The sequence below is a fragment of the Artemia franciscana genome, chromosome 20 (genome assembly GCF_032884065.1).
Source record: "Artemia franciscana chromosome 20, ASM3288406v1, whole genome shotgun sequence".
NCBI lineage: Eukaryota > Metazoa > Arthropoda > Branchiopoda > Anostraca > Artemiidae > Artemia > Artemia franciscana.
In genome coordinates, this window is record NC_088882.1 from 32,595,143 (window position 1) to 32,614,497 (window position 19,355).

At 34.8% G+C, this 19,355-nt stretch overlaps 1 protein-coding gene across 2 annotated transcripts in view; it reads left to right on the forward strand.

The window, feature by feature from the left end:
- The window catches only part of LOC136040132 (serine-threonine kinase receptor-associated protein-like), a 56,440-nt gene extending 39,071 nt beyond the window's left edge, over positions 1–17,369 (forward strand). For both annotated transcript variants that reach the window (XM_065724244.1, XM_065724243.1), the window contains exons 5-8: positions 5,500–5,624; positions 7,926–8,038; positions 9,591–9,727; positions 16,403–17,369. In XM_065724244.1, coding sequence (XP_065580316.1) covers positions 5,500–5,624; positions 7,926–8,038; positions 9,591–9,727; positions 16,403–16,596 — 569 coding nt within the window. In that variant the 3' untranslated portion in view covers positions 16,597–17,369. The remainder of the gene's footprint in view (positions 1–5,499; positions 5,625–7,925; positions 8,039–9,590; positions 9,728–16,402) is intronic.
- The last annotated feature ends 1,986 nt before the right edge of the window (positions 17,370–19,355 follow it).

The window sequence follows — 19,355 nt, forward strand, 5'->3', positions numbered from 1 at the left end:
AGCAAATCCTTATGTACTATGTATGAGAAAAATAAGAAAATAGGAAAACAAAAGAAATCGGGATTTTTGCTTTAATATAATCTTATGGGAATGAAGCCCGGCCCAGGAGAGGGTAAACTTTATTCTGCATACGATATATAGTATAAAAAATAGATCTACAAAATAGATAAAAACAGATAAATAATTATAAATATAATATAGGTAAAATACAAAATTAATAAATAATAAAAAAGAAGAAAATATAAGCGTTGTAACTTTAATTTGGTTCTCTTGCAGTAAGAAAAGAAAAAACAAAGCATGATTCATAAAATGTGAATTTAAAACTTATCATGAGAAAAAAAATTATCCAAATAAGTTTGGTGGTTCTACCTGTTCACACCCCTCCCCCCATAAAAGGCTTGACCGATGTTTTTATTTTACTGAAAACCTAGGATTGGCTTGGAGAGATATTTGTACTTTAGATTAGAGTTCTGAAATTGAAGGTTTTTTAGCCAGTTGATTGGCCAGTTGAATGCATTTAAGAGAAAGAAAATATTAATGAAAATTAGTTATATATTAGGCTATTAGAGCTATTAACTAATTAACTTTATTACAAATACTAAAGAAAATACAGATCTGGAGGTTTGAGCATTATTAAAAAAAAATCAAACAATTTTTTTATTAAACATCAAACTACAACATTTTCAAAATATATATGTACTGTAAATACGGTAAACTGTATTTAGCGTATTTCTTGGTACTAGCACGAAATGTGTATATTTATTTACTGTACTTCGGGCTTTTGCTTTTACAGTACTAGTTTCTAATCTATATGAAACATGCTCTAAAATCCTTTGGTTCAAACTGTGAGGGGATTAACTGCCTATTGTGAAACTTTTGGACTACGTATTGTGTTTTATTTAGGACGTTCATATTGCAACCGTCGCTTCATGTTTGTAATGATTTATTTCAAAAGTCCGTAAATATATATTTTAGTATTGATTTTTAAATATTGTTTAGGCTCGGGAGTTTAGGCTCGGCCTCTCTTTTATTATTATTTTTTCCGGGGGGGATTGTTTTAGAAGTATATAAAAGGAATTGTTTTCCTTTGGTTTTTTTGTTGTTTTTTTTTATTCAGAGGATAAGCTGTATCTGCAGTGAGGTGCGATTCATTCCTAAAACCTGTACCTGCTGGGTTCCAGTTGAAATAAGATTTGACAAGGTAATTTGGTGATAACCAAACACTACTGCGTCGAGTCTTCACAACTCTTAGTAGCAACTTGCTGTCACAACTGTAGACAATCCTCAACCGCCTTTGTTCAGAATTTCGCTATTTACTTCCTCCTGAAAAGTTGCTGCTTGCTTTATATCAGTTTTTTGGATCTGTCCTCATTCCGTTCGCGTATTTCGTAGTATTCGATAATACTTATTTGTATTGCCAAAATGGCATTATTTCTGGCAACCTTCGAGACCATCCTTCGTCCGTGAAACGTAACCTAACCATCTTAACTTTTCTTTATTATACCCATAGATTTAATTGATGGTGGTATTCTTAGACAGTTCTTCAGGAAAACATCTAGCATATCGTGTCACCTATTTGCAGAGCTATGTTTGACCACTGTCATCACTGATGCTTCTAGTATCGTATTTGGTTCCATTACATATCCTCCCATCCTTATAAATATTTTTCAACTGCAACGAAAAAACAAAAATACCTTACTAATAGCAATTCACTGCAGAACCAAGGTCAGTGAGTCCAATCCAGCTTCGTAAGATTTTCCTCCCTCCCAGTCCATTTAAAATCTCCCTCTTTACACGTATCCAAGAAGTTCTGATTTCCATTATATCCATCCTTACGACGTCCTCCCATCCAATTTGATGATGACTCACTTTTTTCTTGGTCCTAGGTATGTGGCTGACAGTGGTGATTCCTACGACGTCCTCCCATCCAATTTGATGATGACTCGCTTTTTTCTTGGTCCTAGATATGTGGCTGACAGTGGTGATTCCAGCTTCTCTTGCGCCCGGGGCATTATCTTGATTCCCCCACCTTCCTTTCTCCCACAAAATTGCTAGGCCAGATATAAACAAAATTTAAAATTATTTACAAAATTATGTTCAAGTTATTGATAAATTAATAATTAATGTTTTAATTATTTTTAGTTATGAATTATGCCCTCCACTTTAATTTCAATAAAAACAAAATTGAAAAAAGTACAAGATGACTATAATTGTTAGATTATTTACTTTAGATTTTGTACCCCTAAAATTTCTGTACTCGGGGCAAATGTTCCCTCAGTCCCTTCCCTAAAACTGCGTCTGGTAGCCAAAAAAGATAAGTTCGGAGAATCTTCTATCCTTCATCCGCAGAATTTGTCTTAGGCATTTCAACGGCCGATGGCTACAATCGATCGATATTTGATCTGCTCATACTCATTATTTATTCCTAACTCAAGAGATTTGCTTTTGAGACTCCTTTCCATCTTTTGATTCAGGACTTCCGCATTCTAATATTAGTCTTGAAACCATTAAACTGAAAAAAAACAACATAGGAGCAAACTGTGGTAGATTATGGTAATATTTTATTTCAGGAAAATATTGTCTGTTTCAAAATTGGTTTAAATAGAATATGGCTAGATGATGTATTATGGGTGTGTTATATAATGGTACATTAAGTGAAATTATCAACTCGATCGATTGTCTTATTATCTAACATAACACACAAAAAGTCTCCGAAGTTGCTGCCCCAGTGAGGCTCAAGATTAATATTGACAAAAATAAATCTATGTCTTATGCCCCAGAAATAAACTCTACCCCCTAACCCTTAACCAGAGACACATTGAAGTTGTCAATAAATTCAAGTATCTCGGATCGCACGTCGACATCAACGGTGGATGTTGTGAAGAAATCCAATGTGGCATTGTGTCAGCCTCTGTTGTATTCGCACAAATGTGGAAGCTGTCTTCGAACAGGAAGGAAATCCACCAGAAAACAAAAATTCGTATTTACTATGCCCTAGTCCGATTGGTCTTACTGTACGGCCGTAAGACGTGGCCCTTAAAGGTCGCTGAAGAACACACCCTCAAAGCTATTGAACACAGATGCCTAAGGAGCATACTGGGGTTATGTCTCAGCGACCGCATCTCAAATACGATCATCCGCCAACTGTGACCAGAAATACGAAATCACAACTATCATTCGACGCCTCCGCTTGTCCTGGTTCGGCCATGTTTGCCGAAGACTAGCCGTGTCTTTTACAAATCAAAGCCTACGACGCAAACCAGCACATGATTGGAGGAAACGACACGGAGGAAAACCCAAAACTTGATTCAACTGTGTCGAATATGACCTCGAGCCGATTGGTGGCTTCTGGAGACATGGTCGCAGATGGAACCCTTCATGGCTCGAAATCGTCGCCCCATTAACCCAAGAGTGTAACCTGTGGAATTCAACAGTCTGCCAGATTGTGTCGCCAGGGAGAGTTACATAACCTGTGTCCTGATCCAAGTACATGTAAGTAGTAAATATCTAACATGACCTGTTCATCCGTACGAATTACTCATAACTTAAGAAGTTCGATTTTCATAAAACTAATTTTGAAACCATTTTGTACGGAGATACATGAAAACCAAATTTCCCTTTTTTGAAATACACCCGTCCCATCTTTTCATTCAGGACTTGCATATTGCGATGTTAGTCTTGTAATCAACAAGTAATAAACCCAGAAACCCAGTTTTCCAGAAATTGGATAGAAATGTGATAGATGTGGGATTTCAGTCTTCGGAAACATAAGCTACATGATGTCTTTTGTTTTACGATTCTAGTATTGCAATTGGAGCCGATTGTTTTGTAATTAATGACTTTAAAAATCCTAAAATCCTTCAATACAGCCTTTGGTCACTATGAAACACCACTTTTGATATATGTACTTACTTGTTTTAATATTGGACTTACATATTGCGAAATATGTCCCTGACCTATAATAAGCAAGCTTAAATATCATTTGAAAAACTACTGAAAACTAAGGTTGCTTAGATATCATTCGAAAAAAAAGAAAAAACATGGTGAAAACTTAAGGTTACTGAAAACTAAGGTTGCTTAGATATCATTTGAAAAAGAAAAGAAAAACATGGTGAAAACTTAAGGCTACTGAAAACTAAGGTTGCTTAGATATCATTTTAAAAAAAAACAAGAAAAAACATGGTGAAAACTTAAGGTTACTTACTTTATTTTGATTTATTGCAGTTACTCTCCAATCTTTATGATAAAATGATTTAATACAAAGAGTATCGTCGAATGGAAACTGGTACTTGTATCTACAATAAAACCACAAACGTCATTTAGTGTTTCTTGGCATTTTTGGAGTTTAGTCATTTTTCATTCTCAGATACTGAGATCAGACAGTTATTTAAATACCGATTTTGCGAGTGACACTAATTACACTGATTTTGTTTTATTACAACACTAAAACAATTGCAAGACACACCTGACGGTAGATGGCACTGATAGTTTTTTTGCACTAGCGCCAGCTCCCATTTGTAAGTTACCTATGCTCCTTGGATTAATAATTTGTCATATATGACCATTCAGATCAATCTAAGTCAGAAGAGGTATAACGTGTCTGCGTAAGGTGTTAGGTGGTGGTGAGTGTTACTAGAGTTTTTATATGAAAAGTATGTTCTAAATAATTTATTTTAAATTGGGATTCTTGCCCCTGAATTTGTATGGTTGATGCTTTCTCCAGGGCTAAATTTGTACCTATGTTTTTCTATTTTGTCGAAAATTCAATCATGAAATTTTCCTCAATGATTATTTAAAACGGCTAGACGAGTGGTTGCCCTATGATAGCTGAATGGTTGCCCTATGATAGATGAATGTTTGCCCTATGATAGATGACTCGTTGCCCTATGATAATTTTCGACTCTTAGAGAAACATTTCAGCTTTCTCAACCTTCCCCGAACCGAAAACAAATGTTATGTATGATCTTTACTACAATAATGTTTACTATTGCGCTGACTATTATTCAGCTCAAATTTTTTTCTGGTCTTGATAAATGGTTTAGTTTCGTACTCTTTCAATTTCTCCGTAGTTCTTTTTTTCTATAGTTGACTGATTAAGAAGTGTTCTTAGAAGGGAAATGGGAGGATGGGAATTCCTGGGGAAACACCTTGTTTGATTGTTCATGCAGTTTTTGTTTTGTAAATATTCTTTATGTTTCAATTGGATGTATTTATTACAGAAAAGGGCTAGAAAGCCCGAACATACGAAGACAGAATGTATAGGAGATTTAAATAGGGGATGTCCTTTCGGAAATGGTAAGCACTGAAAAAAAAGGATTGCATAGTTTTAGGGAAATTACAGAACAAGGGAATTTTATTAAGGCACTAAAAGGTAATCAGAAACAACAAAGGACCTTCAAGTGCCTTTTTTTAGGATTCATTTTTACTCTGTTAAATTGTTTGTTATCTATTGAATTTCTTATTTAATTTTATTTATTTTATAAATTTCATTTCTTTCAGCTGTTTGTACAATTGAAAGCCACACTGGAACCGTCAAGAGGGTTTGCTTTTTGAAACATTCCCAGTTAGTTCTTAGCTGCAGCGATGATTCTACTATCAGAGTTCATGATAGGAGGTGTGACATGGTAAGTTTATTTGAAGATTTTTCTCGAAGACGTTTGATCACCGATGCCTTCGTTATATTGTATTTATTGCGTTGTATTGTGTCTGAACTTTCGTTTTCTTGTTTTCTATAATGGGATTAAATGGCGAGAGTCTTAGAGATGCCTTCGTTATATTGTGTTTATCGTGCGTATTGCGATATATTGCGCATAGACTTTTGTTTTCTTGTGTTCTATCGCGAAAGCCTCGGAGACGTCTGATCACAGATGCCTTTGTTATTGCGTTGTATTGCGTATAGACTTTCGTTTTCTTGTTTTCTATAATGGGATTAAATGGCGAGAGCCTTAGAGTCGTTTGATCACTGATGCCTTCGTTATATTGTGTTTATCGTGCGTATTGCTGTATATTGTGTAGAGACTTGTGTTTTCTTGTGTTCTATAATGGTATTAAGTGGCGAAAGCCTTGGAGACGTTTGATCACTGATCCTTCGTTATATTGTGTTTATTGCGTTATACTGTATGTAGACTTGCCTTTTCTTGTTTTCTGTAATGGGATTAAATGGCGAAAGCCTTGGAAACGTTCGATCACGATGCCTTCGTTATACCCTTCGAATCATGAGGTGGTCTGGAATTCCTAATAGTGAAGTAAGAAGCTATTGTGGCAAACATATATAGATATCTCTTTTTATCAAAAGACGCCGCATCAAGGTCCCTGAACACAACTTGCGTCGCTCCAAAGATACGATATGTAGAAACGCCCTCATCTGCGAGTTAGCATCCTCACAGAGACGACGGCCGAGAAAACAGAAGAAGAATCCTTAGTAAAAATTCAAAGAGGGCTTAGAACCATGAGGAGGCTTCTGGAGGCAAGGTTGAGATTGGATAGGTAGATATAGGGATAAGCAGGGATAGATGGGATAGGGTCGAAATAGGAGGCAAGGTCGTCTGAAGACCTGCAGCCGACAGATTGAAATGGCTGTTGGAAGTAAATACGAGATTTGCTCGTGTTGGGTAGGAAAGTTCTTTGTCAGGTTCCGTCTGAAAGCAAGTATCTTAATTCAAAAGCTTCAAGTTTAGCTAAACCTGTGCTGCTCTAGAGTTTATGCTTGCTGTATTTTTTTTTAGCTTTGTTTCCACTCCTTCTCTTATTCTTTGCCTGAACGATTTTTGATTGACTGCTTAGGTATTGGTCAGCTGGTGGGACTTCCTTAGACAGCTTAGCTTCATCAGTTTTGGTAGTGGTTCAAGGATTTGTTGTAGGCCTGTATCATTTCAAATTTACTTGCATGGATAGTTAATCCATTCAATGGAATCATAAACTCATATATATAAGATAATAAGTTGTATGTAATTAGAAGGCATTACTGTTAACAGCCTACCATGCCTATGGTGCTTTTTGTTAAAAAGGCTTTCTTTCCATGGTATAAATGTAAGTGCTTTCAATTGCCATAGTACATAATTTAAGCTGTTGGTTTCCAAAAATGTTTGCTCACCTACCTCAACCATTTAAAAGCCCTTTTGACAAAATATAACCTTTTAAGAAATAACCCATGTTCGTTCAGGCTCAATTTTTGAGTATATAATTAATAAGCGAGAAATATAGGCGTAATTTATAACATCCTCAACAATATGCAGCTAATTTGCCCCATATTATAAGCGAAAGATGTTGACCCACACCTGTCTTACCAGTTATTGTGCCCTGGGACCCGCTGATAAAATTGAAAAACAAAAGACACGTTTGGCTAAATGCCAAAAAAATGTCTAATGTTTTGATACTCTAACCCTTATGTTCTGGCTCTGATGACACTAGTATTTAAACTTACAATATTATGTTTGTATTTTCTCCCATCTGATCTGGCAGAAAATGATTTCGAATTGCTTTACTTGGAGTAAATAAAGAATTCACTTCAAAATATGTTCGATGTTTCCTGATTTGTCAGGTTCAGGGTTCTGGGAAGAATTCTGAGGATTCTTAAAATGTCTGAATGACATTAAACTAGATTTGTGGCTTATCAAAAGCTAGTGAATCCGATTCTTTGCATTTATTTGCAGTCTATGTAGACTATAGTTGTAGATTCTTTGCAGTCTATGTAGACTATAGTTGTAGATTCTTTGCAATCTATGTACGCTATAGTTGTAGATTCTTTGCAGTCTATGTAGACTATAGTTGTAGATTCTTTTGCAGATACTATAGTCTACAAGATGGGCAGTAATATTTTGCTTTCTCCATAAACAATGTTGCTTCTTAGGATAAGACTAATTTTATATGAAATTGTGTGATTTTATACAAAATCGTCTCATTTGACGTTATTTCTGTCCTTTTAGGCAGTGACGAAGCGGGAGTTTACAGCCATGGTGGAAGATATTGAAGTTAGTGTAGATGAGAAACATGTTACTGTAGCTGAAGGAAAACATGTCAGCTTTTTTGACACGGAACGGTTAGTAACAGACTAGAAAACTAAGTAAAAGACACAGCTAACTACAATACACAAAATGCAATGAACAAAATGAACACTAAATATGAACAGAAAATCTCCATAGGGAAGTTTTCAGTGGGATAAGTTCTTCATGGCGGAATTTTCCACCGGAGATATTCTCCATGGGGAAATTTTCCGCGGGAGAAATTCTTCAAGGAAGAATTTTCCGTGGGAGAAACTTTCCATTCGGAGGATGGAAATCCAAGGGAAAATGTCCCATCGAGGGGTTTTTCTGGCATGATTTGAAAAGAGATTCGAAATTAAATGAAAAACAAGCTCCTAGCATTCCTTGACAACGATAAAAAATTAAGTAAAAAATATTTTTTTTTATGGCTAAAACTAGGGAGAAATGTTGAAACTTAAAACAAAACAAAAAATCATACCGTATATGAGGGGAGATACCCCTTCCTCAATACTTTACTCTATACGCTAAATTTTGACTTTTTGTCCCAATTCTTTAAAAACAACTCCTGAAACACAGGAAAGTTTTAATGGTGAACCTTACTTTTAGTTTAAAAAATCCGTCTTTTTTTTCATTTAATCACTGGAAGGTAGAACTAAATCTCGGGGGAAAACATTGACATTGTACTGAGTTTGAAAAGCCAAAAGTAGCCTGTAGGTTTTCTTTCTTTATCCTGAGCCCATGTGATTTCAAATCTAGATTTCTATGATATCCTTTTATGCAATAGAAGTTTGTTTTTATTTTTTGATTTTATATTATTCAAAGTTTGAAAAAAAAACTTGTACAAAAATACACTTTTTTTTAATTTTTGGTACTTATCTGTTAACCAGTACACACTCGAGAATTTAGACCTACAGGTATGGGGTTAAAACAACTGAGATGCTTGGGAGATGGATAGGATATATACAATTTGGGCTGTATATTTGCACATTAGGGGGGAGGGGTAAGTATAGCAGGGCTGCATGTAATATATGACCCTAACCGAAATATCAACTAAATATATATTAAAATATAGCTACAATGTAGTTTTCACTGAGGCGAAGCTAATTGTCTCCGTATACAAGCAGCAATAAACCACTTATTGTCTGATTTTATAGATCCAAATCCTAGAGTGTGTACTGGCTAACGGATACGTAGCCAATATTTCATTTAGCTTGGGCAAAGCCAAGAGTTAATCATAACAAGAAAATTGATCAGAAACATCGAAACCGATGCATCGATTATCGAATGTCGAAAGAAAAAAAATATCGATATATCGTTTAATCAAATTATCGACCAACACTAAAATAGAGTCAAATGCCCTTCGTTAATTGCTAAATTCTTAGATAAGCGACTTCGCTGTGAGAATAAGTCTAGACTCCCGCCCCAAAGAAAAATAATGTTTTTTCTCTTCTTTATGTTATATTTTGTTGTTTTTGTTTCACAATACTACCCTGCTTTCTATGTTTTTTTTTCGAATCGGCATTCTCTTGCAAAAATGCCATCCTACTCGCTCGAAAATCCAATTCCAGTCAGGTATCTAGCCTCTGTTATTTTAATTTTAATTTTTAGATTCGAAAAGGTAAAAGAAGTTACATTTACAACTCGCATTCACTCGGCGTCATTGGAGCCTGATAACACCTATTTTGTCTGTGGCGGAGAAGATTTCAAGATCTATAAATATGACTTTGCCAACTGCACAGAGCTGGGTAAGATATTCGATTATGTCCTCTAAGTTCATTTTGATAGAATTTTGTTTATTAAAAGTGTCTAAAGCTAAAAAAATAATAGAAAAAAAAATATAAAATATAAATATAATATAAAAAATATAAATATGTAAAAAAAAAATGCTACGACTGAAGCATGGATAGTGCGCATAAGATGAGTCAAAAATCAGTAAAAATAAAAGAGACAGTAAAAAACATAAAGAAAGAAAACGATCAAAAATGGGTTTCATTTTGATATTATTTTGTATATTAAAATTGTCTTAAGCTAAAAAAAAATAGCCAGTTAATGCTACGACTGAAGCATGAATAGTGGGTATAAGGCGAGTCAAAAATCAGTAAGAATAAAAGAGACAGTTAAAAAAATGAAGAAAGAAAACGATCAAAAATGGGGGTTTTAAAGGCCAAACGAATATATTGACGAAAACAAGGAAAGCAAATATTTCTAGAGAACAACCACCTCTCTTCTTCAGCGTGAACAAAATAGTATAATAAAAGAAAAAGCAAAACGGAAAAATGAATGCGGAAAGTACGACAAAATCAAAGAAAAAAATCGCAAAAAATTAAAGATAAATGAAATTCAATAAAAAAAAAAAAATGACAAGAATTAAATCAAATAGCTAAATCAAATACCAAAAGTGAGTTATTCGCCAATATCCGTGATTTGCACAAAATCCGAACAAATATGAACTGCTATCGGCGGATACTAACGGAACTAAAGATGTTGTTCGTTAGTATAGGCGTCTCAAAAATCAGTAAGAATAAAAGAGACAAATAAAAAAATGATAAATAGAAACAAAAAGAAATAAAACATAGAGCTCAAAACTTGGAAAAAAATAGTTTTCAGAGAGTTTCGCAGACGAGCAGAATAGTCATTGGGACAAAAATAAAATAGGAACGAAACGAAAGAACCATATTTTTTCAGTAAAGGTTTCTATTTTATAAAAAAAAAAAAAAAACGAAAATATACATTAAATACAAGAAGGCGCAATATGTAACAAAAATAGAAAAGAGTCTGTTTAATTGGAAAAGAGAATTTCCAACCGAAACTCTAAATAATAGAACTTTGATAACAATCGATGCATCAAAATAGGTTTTTTAGGCTGATTCTAAATAGTTGAATCTCATTAAGTTTAATTTGGCTTATCTGAGAACCAAACTGTAGTGATTTCAAGATCCGAAAAATGTCCTAAACACTGAGAGATCAAGATCCTATAAAATTATCAGAAGTTTAAGAAATAAATATATGTGTATGTCAATTAAGCTGACAATTCAAAATCATTTGTTTTTGTTTTTTTTAGTAAAGAGCAAATTGTGTTCTGGTCTTGAGAAGGTATGGGGGTTACCAGCCCTAATCATGTTAATTTTTGCTCGTTTTGAGTTTGACTCAGCCATTTATTGTAATTTCAAGTTCGTTTTGAGTTTCACTTATTCATTGATAGCAACTTGTGATAGTTTTACGCTCGAAAGATTATTTGACTTTATTTTTGCTAGTTCTTGGCTTTATGGAGCTCTTCACTTTTCTTTGAAAAACTTGTTTTGTGGAAAAAGTTTTCTTAAATAAATTTATCAAGAAAAGAGAGTATATTTGATCCTATAAATTAAAAAAAATCACAGAGAATTAAGGTTAAACCTTAGGTAAATGTAAAGAAGAATGACAAACACAATCAAAAAACTTTTTTCTTAATTGGTTGTGTAAAGGAAATACTAGCAATATCTAAAATAGGTGATGGTATTAGCCATCGCATCGTTCGGACATTTTCGTTATTATAGGCGTCTCAAAAATCAGTAAGAATAAAAGAGACAATTAAAAAAATGATAAATAGAAACAAAAAGAAATAAAACATAGAACTCAAAACTTGAAAAAAAAAAGTTTTCAGTGTTTTGCAGACGAGCAGAATAGTTACTGGGACGAAAATAAAAATAAAAACGAGACGAAAGAACCATATTTTTTCAGTACTGGTTTCTATTTAAAAAAAAAGAAAAAAAAAAACACACGAAAATATACATTAAATACAAGAAGTCGCAATATACAACAAAAATAGAAAAGCGACAAAGGAAGCCTGTTTAATTGGAAAATAGAATTTCCAACCGAAACTCTAAATAATAGAACTTTGATAACAATCGATGCATCAAAATAGGTTTTTTAGGCTGATTCTAAATAGTTGAATCTCATTAAGTTTAATTTGGCCTATCTGAGAACCATACTGTAGTGATTTCAAAATCCTAAAAATATCCTAAACATTGAGAGATCAAGATCGTAAACATTTTTTTAGATCCGATCTAAAATCACCACAAGTAAATATTGACTTAATTAATGATCGAACCCTATGAACGGATTTAGAAAGCGAAGCACAAGCTGTTGTGAATTTATGATAAGAGGACTCCTTTCGGTTGTTCGTTGGCATATGCACACACATCAAAACAAGAGAACCAAGATGAACTGAAATATATACATCGGAAGATTCAAAAAGAGAGCAAAAAAACTTCTTATTCACTGCAATTGCTAGGCCGCCAGAAGGACGACCAGATGTCAGTTTGGCGGGCCGAAAAAAGAGCATGCGGTCACGCGAGAGCTCTAGCTGTGAGACATTATAAGCACTTTGAAGGTGTTCACTGATGCACACAATTTCGTAACTACTAAAAAACCTTTCGAGAATTCCAAGCTTTTCAAGAGAACCATTAATATTTTGATAAAATAACGGCACGAGTGAGTTAGAAATCATCATCACTTGAAGATTAAACACGGGCAGATGAATTAAATCTTCCTGGGGCCTTTGAACGGGGAGGTACTTCTTAAGCTACGGACACACCAAGCTATTCCTACGGCCTATCCCTCAATAATTAGCGACTCAACGATATGAGCTGAACATGTTTGGTCCTTGTTAGTGTAATCACCTCCACATGAATTACATTTAACAGGGTTCTTACAGTCCCTTGCGAAATGCCCGAATGCCGAAACTTCTTAGGCTTCTTAATCGGCAGTCATTCGGAATAGGCGATTTTCAATCTTGATGCCATACTTGATTGCGATATCAAGCTTACTTTAGTTTTAAGCTCAGTGGTTTTAAGCTCAGTGGTACTTCAGTGGTACTCAAGTTTGAAAGCTCAGTGGCACTATTCAGAGCTTCCGTACCTTTTCGCACTTACAACGGTGCTATCAAGCCCTGGAATCTGAGAGACATCGTAACCGGGATCAGTCTTGATAATATTGGTATGTTCTGTTTTAATAACTCTGGCACGAACTTTTAATGGGGGGTGGTGGCTGTAGCTGCTACAGTGGCCGACTCTTAATCGATCAAATGAATGACCAGTCCACTTTTCGACTAACTACGTGCTTTACTTTATCTGTGCAGGCAACTTTCTGCACAAATTCGCGCTGGTTCTTCGGGTTATGCACGCTAATATTTGCAGAAATATTTGTTAGCACGACAGGAACGGCTGATGCGGTGACGCTGATAGCCAGACAGTTGAGAGTGGAACTTGTGAGCAAGTTTCTTGCTTTTCCACTAAGAAATTTAGCATACGGATACACTCGTTTAAGCGCGAAGCCACAATTGTAGGCGTATCGCTTGGAAATTATGGTGCATCTGAAGGGTCTACGATGAAAAAAAGTGGTGGAGGCTCATCGTGTTGCAATAAGTCGCTAATTAATTCATACGAATCTGACAGGAAAAACATACCAGGATGCGAACCTCTTCGCTTTTCGAAAATGTCCACTTAAAAAGCATTTGTGCACGTCTCAATCGCATACTTAATTGCATCTTGTCCAACAAATTTTTTAGCTATTTGAATTATTGAATCATTACCTTTCGCTATATACCGCTTTAAAAAAAATTAAAACACAAAAATAAAGCCTGTCACTGCTTAATTACCATGCATCTAGCTCTCGCTTTTCAAACGAAAATCATGATCCAAGTCACTATAATTCTTATTGCAACATGTTATAAATCTTAACATAAAAAATCTACTGAATTAATAATGTCCGTGCGATATCTTTAATATGTAGGTCAATAAGTATATGTAGGGATTATACGTCTCTGTAATCCCTATTGTGAAATTTTGTTTTTCTTCTTCACATAAAACTTTCTGAGTTAATAATATCCGTGCAATATCCAATTTAGATGTTGACACCTTGAAGTCTGAATTGATACTAAAGCATTAAGCACAAGAAAAGTAACTTTTGAGAATGAGGTTTTCAAAAACTAGGTGCCTGCAAATCTGTCAAACTGGGAAGAGGGGGATCAAAAGAGGAGTATTCATCAAGAATAATAGTTAGTTCTTCTAAGGATATTTATTTTTATCTTTAATAATGATAAATAGCAATATCTAGTTTATTCTTTAAGTACTCTTTAGTTCTTTTATTATTTTAGTTCTTTCTTTCAACTTGTTCTAATTAATTTAATTCTTTGCACCGAGCTAAATCTACCATCTCGCAATTTTTAGTCAAAAGTTAGTTTTCAAAAGTCTATTCTTAAGAAAAATTGGCAGTTCAATTCAATAGCTTTTCTTTATTCAAAAGCTATTAATATTCATTTCATTCTCCTTTATATCCTTATTTATGTGTATTCCCTCATTTTTCCTCCCAAAACAGTTTGGGGAAAATGTTACCTTATTTTATTTTGAGGTCGTCAGGTCGCCACGGGGAACGGAGGATGTCGAGGGAAAATACTTCTTCACTCTCAGAAAATGAAAGATCTATTGTTAAATCTGCCTATCGTAACAAAATCAAACAAATATCTCACTTAAACAGTACAAGGCCTCCTTGCCGCTGAAAAAGGGAAAAATTTTAACTATAAAAGTCTTTAAATAGGAAAGAACCTGAAATCGAAAGGGAAAATAAAATGGTACCAATGTACACAACATTCCCGAGAACGTTGACAGAATTGAAAGAAACAGTTTGCAAGAACCTGAAGGAATTCCGGAGAAGTAAATCGAGGAAACTTTCTCCTGGAAGACCATAAAAAAGTTTAAACCTATTGCAGTGCATTACTAGAAAATGAACTGACGCAACTTTATTCTCAAAGACCATCTGTTGATTTTCTTCTCAAGTACTCTAAGTATTAAGTATTCTTAAATATTATGTAAATATTCGTAAGTATTGATGGTGCCTTCCAGGTGGAATTCGTAACTTAATTCGTATGAGCTTCTAATTAATACGAATTAACTGTGAATCTGGAACAGAAACAAAATTGAGATATATAGTCAGTGTGCTACTCAACTCAAAACCAGCTTAGTAGCTCATTGATTGTACATTCTCATTCTGTGGTCTTAAGATTTAATTTAATACATTGTTTTGATTTCTTGCATTGCTTCCAGGAGGGATTTGCAACTTAATTCGTATCCTCTTCTAATTTAATACGAATTAACTGTGAATCTGGCCCAGAAACGGAATTGGAGTATATAGTCAGTGCGCTACTCAACTTAAAACCAACTGAGTAGCTCATTAATTGTACATTCTTATTCTATGGTCTTAAGATTTAGTGGTTATTGAATATTCTGTTTTGATTCTTTCGGGGTTGCATCATATGATAGAAAGAAAGAAAAAAATATTTGTGAATTATGCGCTTTTTTTTGCGATTTTGGATTTCAGCAATAGAATATTTGCCACAGTTTTCTATGCAACACGCTTTAAAATCTTTGAATTCTAATTTCGGTCGAATTGAAAAACATTTAGGGAAATACACTTTCAGTGTTTCTTGATTTAGGAAGTAAAAATCGTGATCTTGATTAATTTTCGCGGTTAGTATTCAGTTGGTTAAAAAAAAAAAATTCTAAAACAAATTCTGATTAGTAATGCCTCAAAAGAGATGCAGCATCTATATGCTCATACTTCCAGGGGGGGGGGAGGACCATAAGACTAGAGAAGTATATACATAACGTGTCTTGTGGGGAAGGGGCTGGTGGTCCTTTATTCAAATCTTATCTAGAGTTGTCTACATTTCTTCTTTTCTTTTTGGCTCCCCCACTCACTCAACAGTTCCTGCATTCTCGCAGTATCGTTCCTATAGCAAGATATTTGGACATATGCAAGCTTTTTTTGTACGCTTAATTATCTAGGCTTAAAAGATTTTAACACTTACTTAACCTGGCACAAAAGGACTATAATAATAACATATATTTTTTATTAATTTTTTTCTAGTCAATATCTTAGAACCTATTCTGTGAGGTCTCCTGCGTGACAACATGCAATAGCTTTTAGACTTAATTAAAAACTTACCTTTGTAGCTCATGGCCCAGCATAGAGTGGTATACAATTGTTTGCTGAAATCTCGACGACCCTGGACAGCGGCAATTCTTGGCATGGGTTGAGGAGAATAGCTGCCCTCCTCAGGTTCTGACAATAAATTCTTTTTATTTTAAATTTTACACTCCTGTGATATACCCCCTCCCCCTCGGATTGTGAGGCCTAGACCGCTACTGATCCTGGTCCATTTTAATGACTTCATCTAGTTTGATACGAGGAACGCCATCTAATATACGAAGCATAACTAAAATGAAGTTTGTTTTCAATTTCTTTGATTCTGCTGGCGAACGATGCATGTTTGTGGTTCTTGGATTTTTTAAATCTATGTTGTTTTTATATAGAGGGAGTGGGAGACTTCGCTCCAGTTTTGTTTAAAGTATGAAAGTATAATAATTTGTTGCTTTTTCTTTCAGAGTCCTACAAAGGGCATTTTGGCCCGGTTCATTGTGTCAGGTATTCACCCGATGGAGAGATTTATGCTAGTGGCAGTGAAGATGGCACTCTTCGTCTCTGGCAGTCTCATATAGGAAAGAGTTACGGGCTTTGGAAAGCTGTTGAAGGGATGGAAAAACCCGATGCCCAAAAGGCTGAAGCTGCTGTGATATAGCTTGCCCTTTTTTCTCTTATTTCTCCTTTTTTTACCTTTTTGTCTTGTTTCTATTGTTTCTCTTTTTTTTACCTTTGTGTCTCTATTCATAATCTTTGAGGATCCCTCCCTTTGTATGTAAAATTTAATAATGGTTATCAAGTTACAAATAAACCAATTGAGGAAAAAGACCAATTCTGAACCAAAGCTTCAGCTATAGAGTGATCCCATATAGTGATTCCATGATTTTTATGAATTTAAAATTAACCGACCATGTGAAACGACCAATTGTTAACCTTCAGCTTTAGTGATTCTAGTTATAGGGTGATTCTCTAATATTTGTGAATCCAAAAATAAACTGGCTAAGGGATACGACAAACTCTTAACCACGCCTTCAGCTATTTAGTGATTCTGTTTAGTGTGTGATTCCCTAATTCTTGCGAATTTAAAAGAAAACCGGCTAAGGGAAAGACCAACCCTTAACCATACCCTCAACTATATAGTGATTCTTGTTATAGAGTAATGCTCTTTTTCTTGTGAATTTAAGAATAAACCAGTTAAGTGAAATGACCAACTCCTAAACATACTTTCAGCTATATAGTGATTCTAGTTATAGAGACCATACCTTAGCTTTAGAGTGATTCTATATAGAGTGGTTCTATCTTTCTTATGAATTAAAAAAATAAACCAGATAAGGGAAACGATCAACTCTTAACCGTGCCTTCAGCTATAGAGTGATTCTATGTGATTCCATTGTTTTGATGAATATGAAAATAAACGACTAGGGGAAACGATTTAACCTTAACCTTCAGCTATAGTGATATTTTTTAGAGTGACTCCGTAGTTCTTATACTATGAAAATTTTGGTTACAAGCTCTTAACTATGCCTTCAGCTGTAGAATGATTCTTTGTGATCCATTCGAATTGGACCTATTTTTAGTTTTCTCCTTAAGGATAGTATAGTGAATCCAGTCAGGTAGCAATGTCAGTATTAAGACTCATGACAAAATCCTATTTGAAAAGACGTTTTGATATGATATGTCTATAGATATGATGACGGTACATGATTCAGCTTGTGTTAACTTAGAATTGCACGAAAAAAGGAAGGCACTTCGTCCCGGATTAAAAAGCTTGGTCCCTATAAAAAAAAAAAAAACTTAAGCAATTAACCAAACTGAACAACCCCTTTGAACAGATTCGCAAATGCATTTTATAACGCCAACAAACTTAAAAGGAAGATTTTAAGGTGTAGTAGAAAAAATTGAGTTTTTCTATACTGTTTTATGAATATGAATTGAGTAGCTCTTAGGAAGAATACTGGTTAATTATATCGCTTAGTGCCATTTTTAAATAACCTTTAACTATGACCTGAATAGATTTTCAAACAGCTCGTGGTAACGGTCTCTAAGTAAGGAGTGACTCGGCTCAATAGTAACCAAACTTTAAAAAACGGAATTTTGATAGCAATAGACACATCATAAGAATCAGCTTATTATGCTGCTTCCAAATATACATGATTCATCAAGTTAAGTCTTACCCATCAAATGTTAAGAGCCTGAGAAAAAGTGCCTGATTTTTGAAATAGGGCTGAAACACTCCCTAAAGTTGAACGAAACTTGACGAAATCTCACCATCAGATTCACTACCTGAGTACCCTACTAACTTTCAGGTTCGTATGCACAAAAGTGTGGAATTTTACTATTTTTGCCAGAAGACAGATCACAGATGCGTGTTTATTTCGTTTTTATTTTTTCAGGGGTAATCTTATTGAAACAATGGTCCTAGAAGATCAGGAAATGCCGTATTCGAACGAGAATTAGAAGTTCTAGTGCCCGTTTTAAGTGAATAAAGATTGGAAGGCAACTGCCCATCCCACGCCCATTTATTTTCCAAAGTTAAATAACAAAATTTTGAGATGACCATTTTTCTTAATATATTTAAAGATCAAATAACCGTTTTTAGGGGCAAAATGACCCCCCACAGTCCGTGGGGAGAGACCTGTAAGCTATGATTTTTGCCCATTGTTTACGTATAGTGTTTGTTATTGGGAAGAAAAAAGACATTTATTGGAGGGGGATTTGTGATTGGGATGAATTTCCATTCGGAAAATCTTTCCTGGGGAGGGAAATTTCCAGGAAGGGGGGGGGTGGATTTCCAAAGAAAATTCTACACTGGGAGGTTTTGACAGAATTTTTATTCGAAATTCTTTTTAATTGCCTTACATTCTCTTTGCCAGCTCAATTTTGCATCTGGAGGTGTTCCAACTATCCGGGAACTATCTTTCGCAAGTTTTGATTTCCGGGAAAAAATTTCCACGAAAGGGGGTATTTCCAGAGTGATCGGGAAACCGATTAGAGATTAAAATCTTTTTTTCAAATGAAAATAAGCTAAGTATAATTTTTCAGGCTGGATCGTAGGCAAAAGATATTTTACGGTAAGGGGGGAGATTGTCAGCGAGGATGGAACTGTCTGAGGGGAATTTGATGGAGGGTGGTGTACTTTACGTTGAAAGAAATTTTCACCGAGGAGTTTCCCATGAGAGAGAGAGAGGGGGGGGGTGTATATTTCATGGAGATTGAGCAAGATTTACCTGCATTATTTGAAAAAAGAACAGAAATTAAATTTAAAGAAACGTTTTTTAGCTGAAAGTAAGAAGCAACATTAAAACTCGCAACGACCAGAAATTCGGGACCGTTTAATTAGAATAGGAAGCTTGAGCAAGAGTACCAGGGTATGTAGGAAAAATAATCTTCACTTAAATTTTGAAATGCATAAAACAT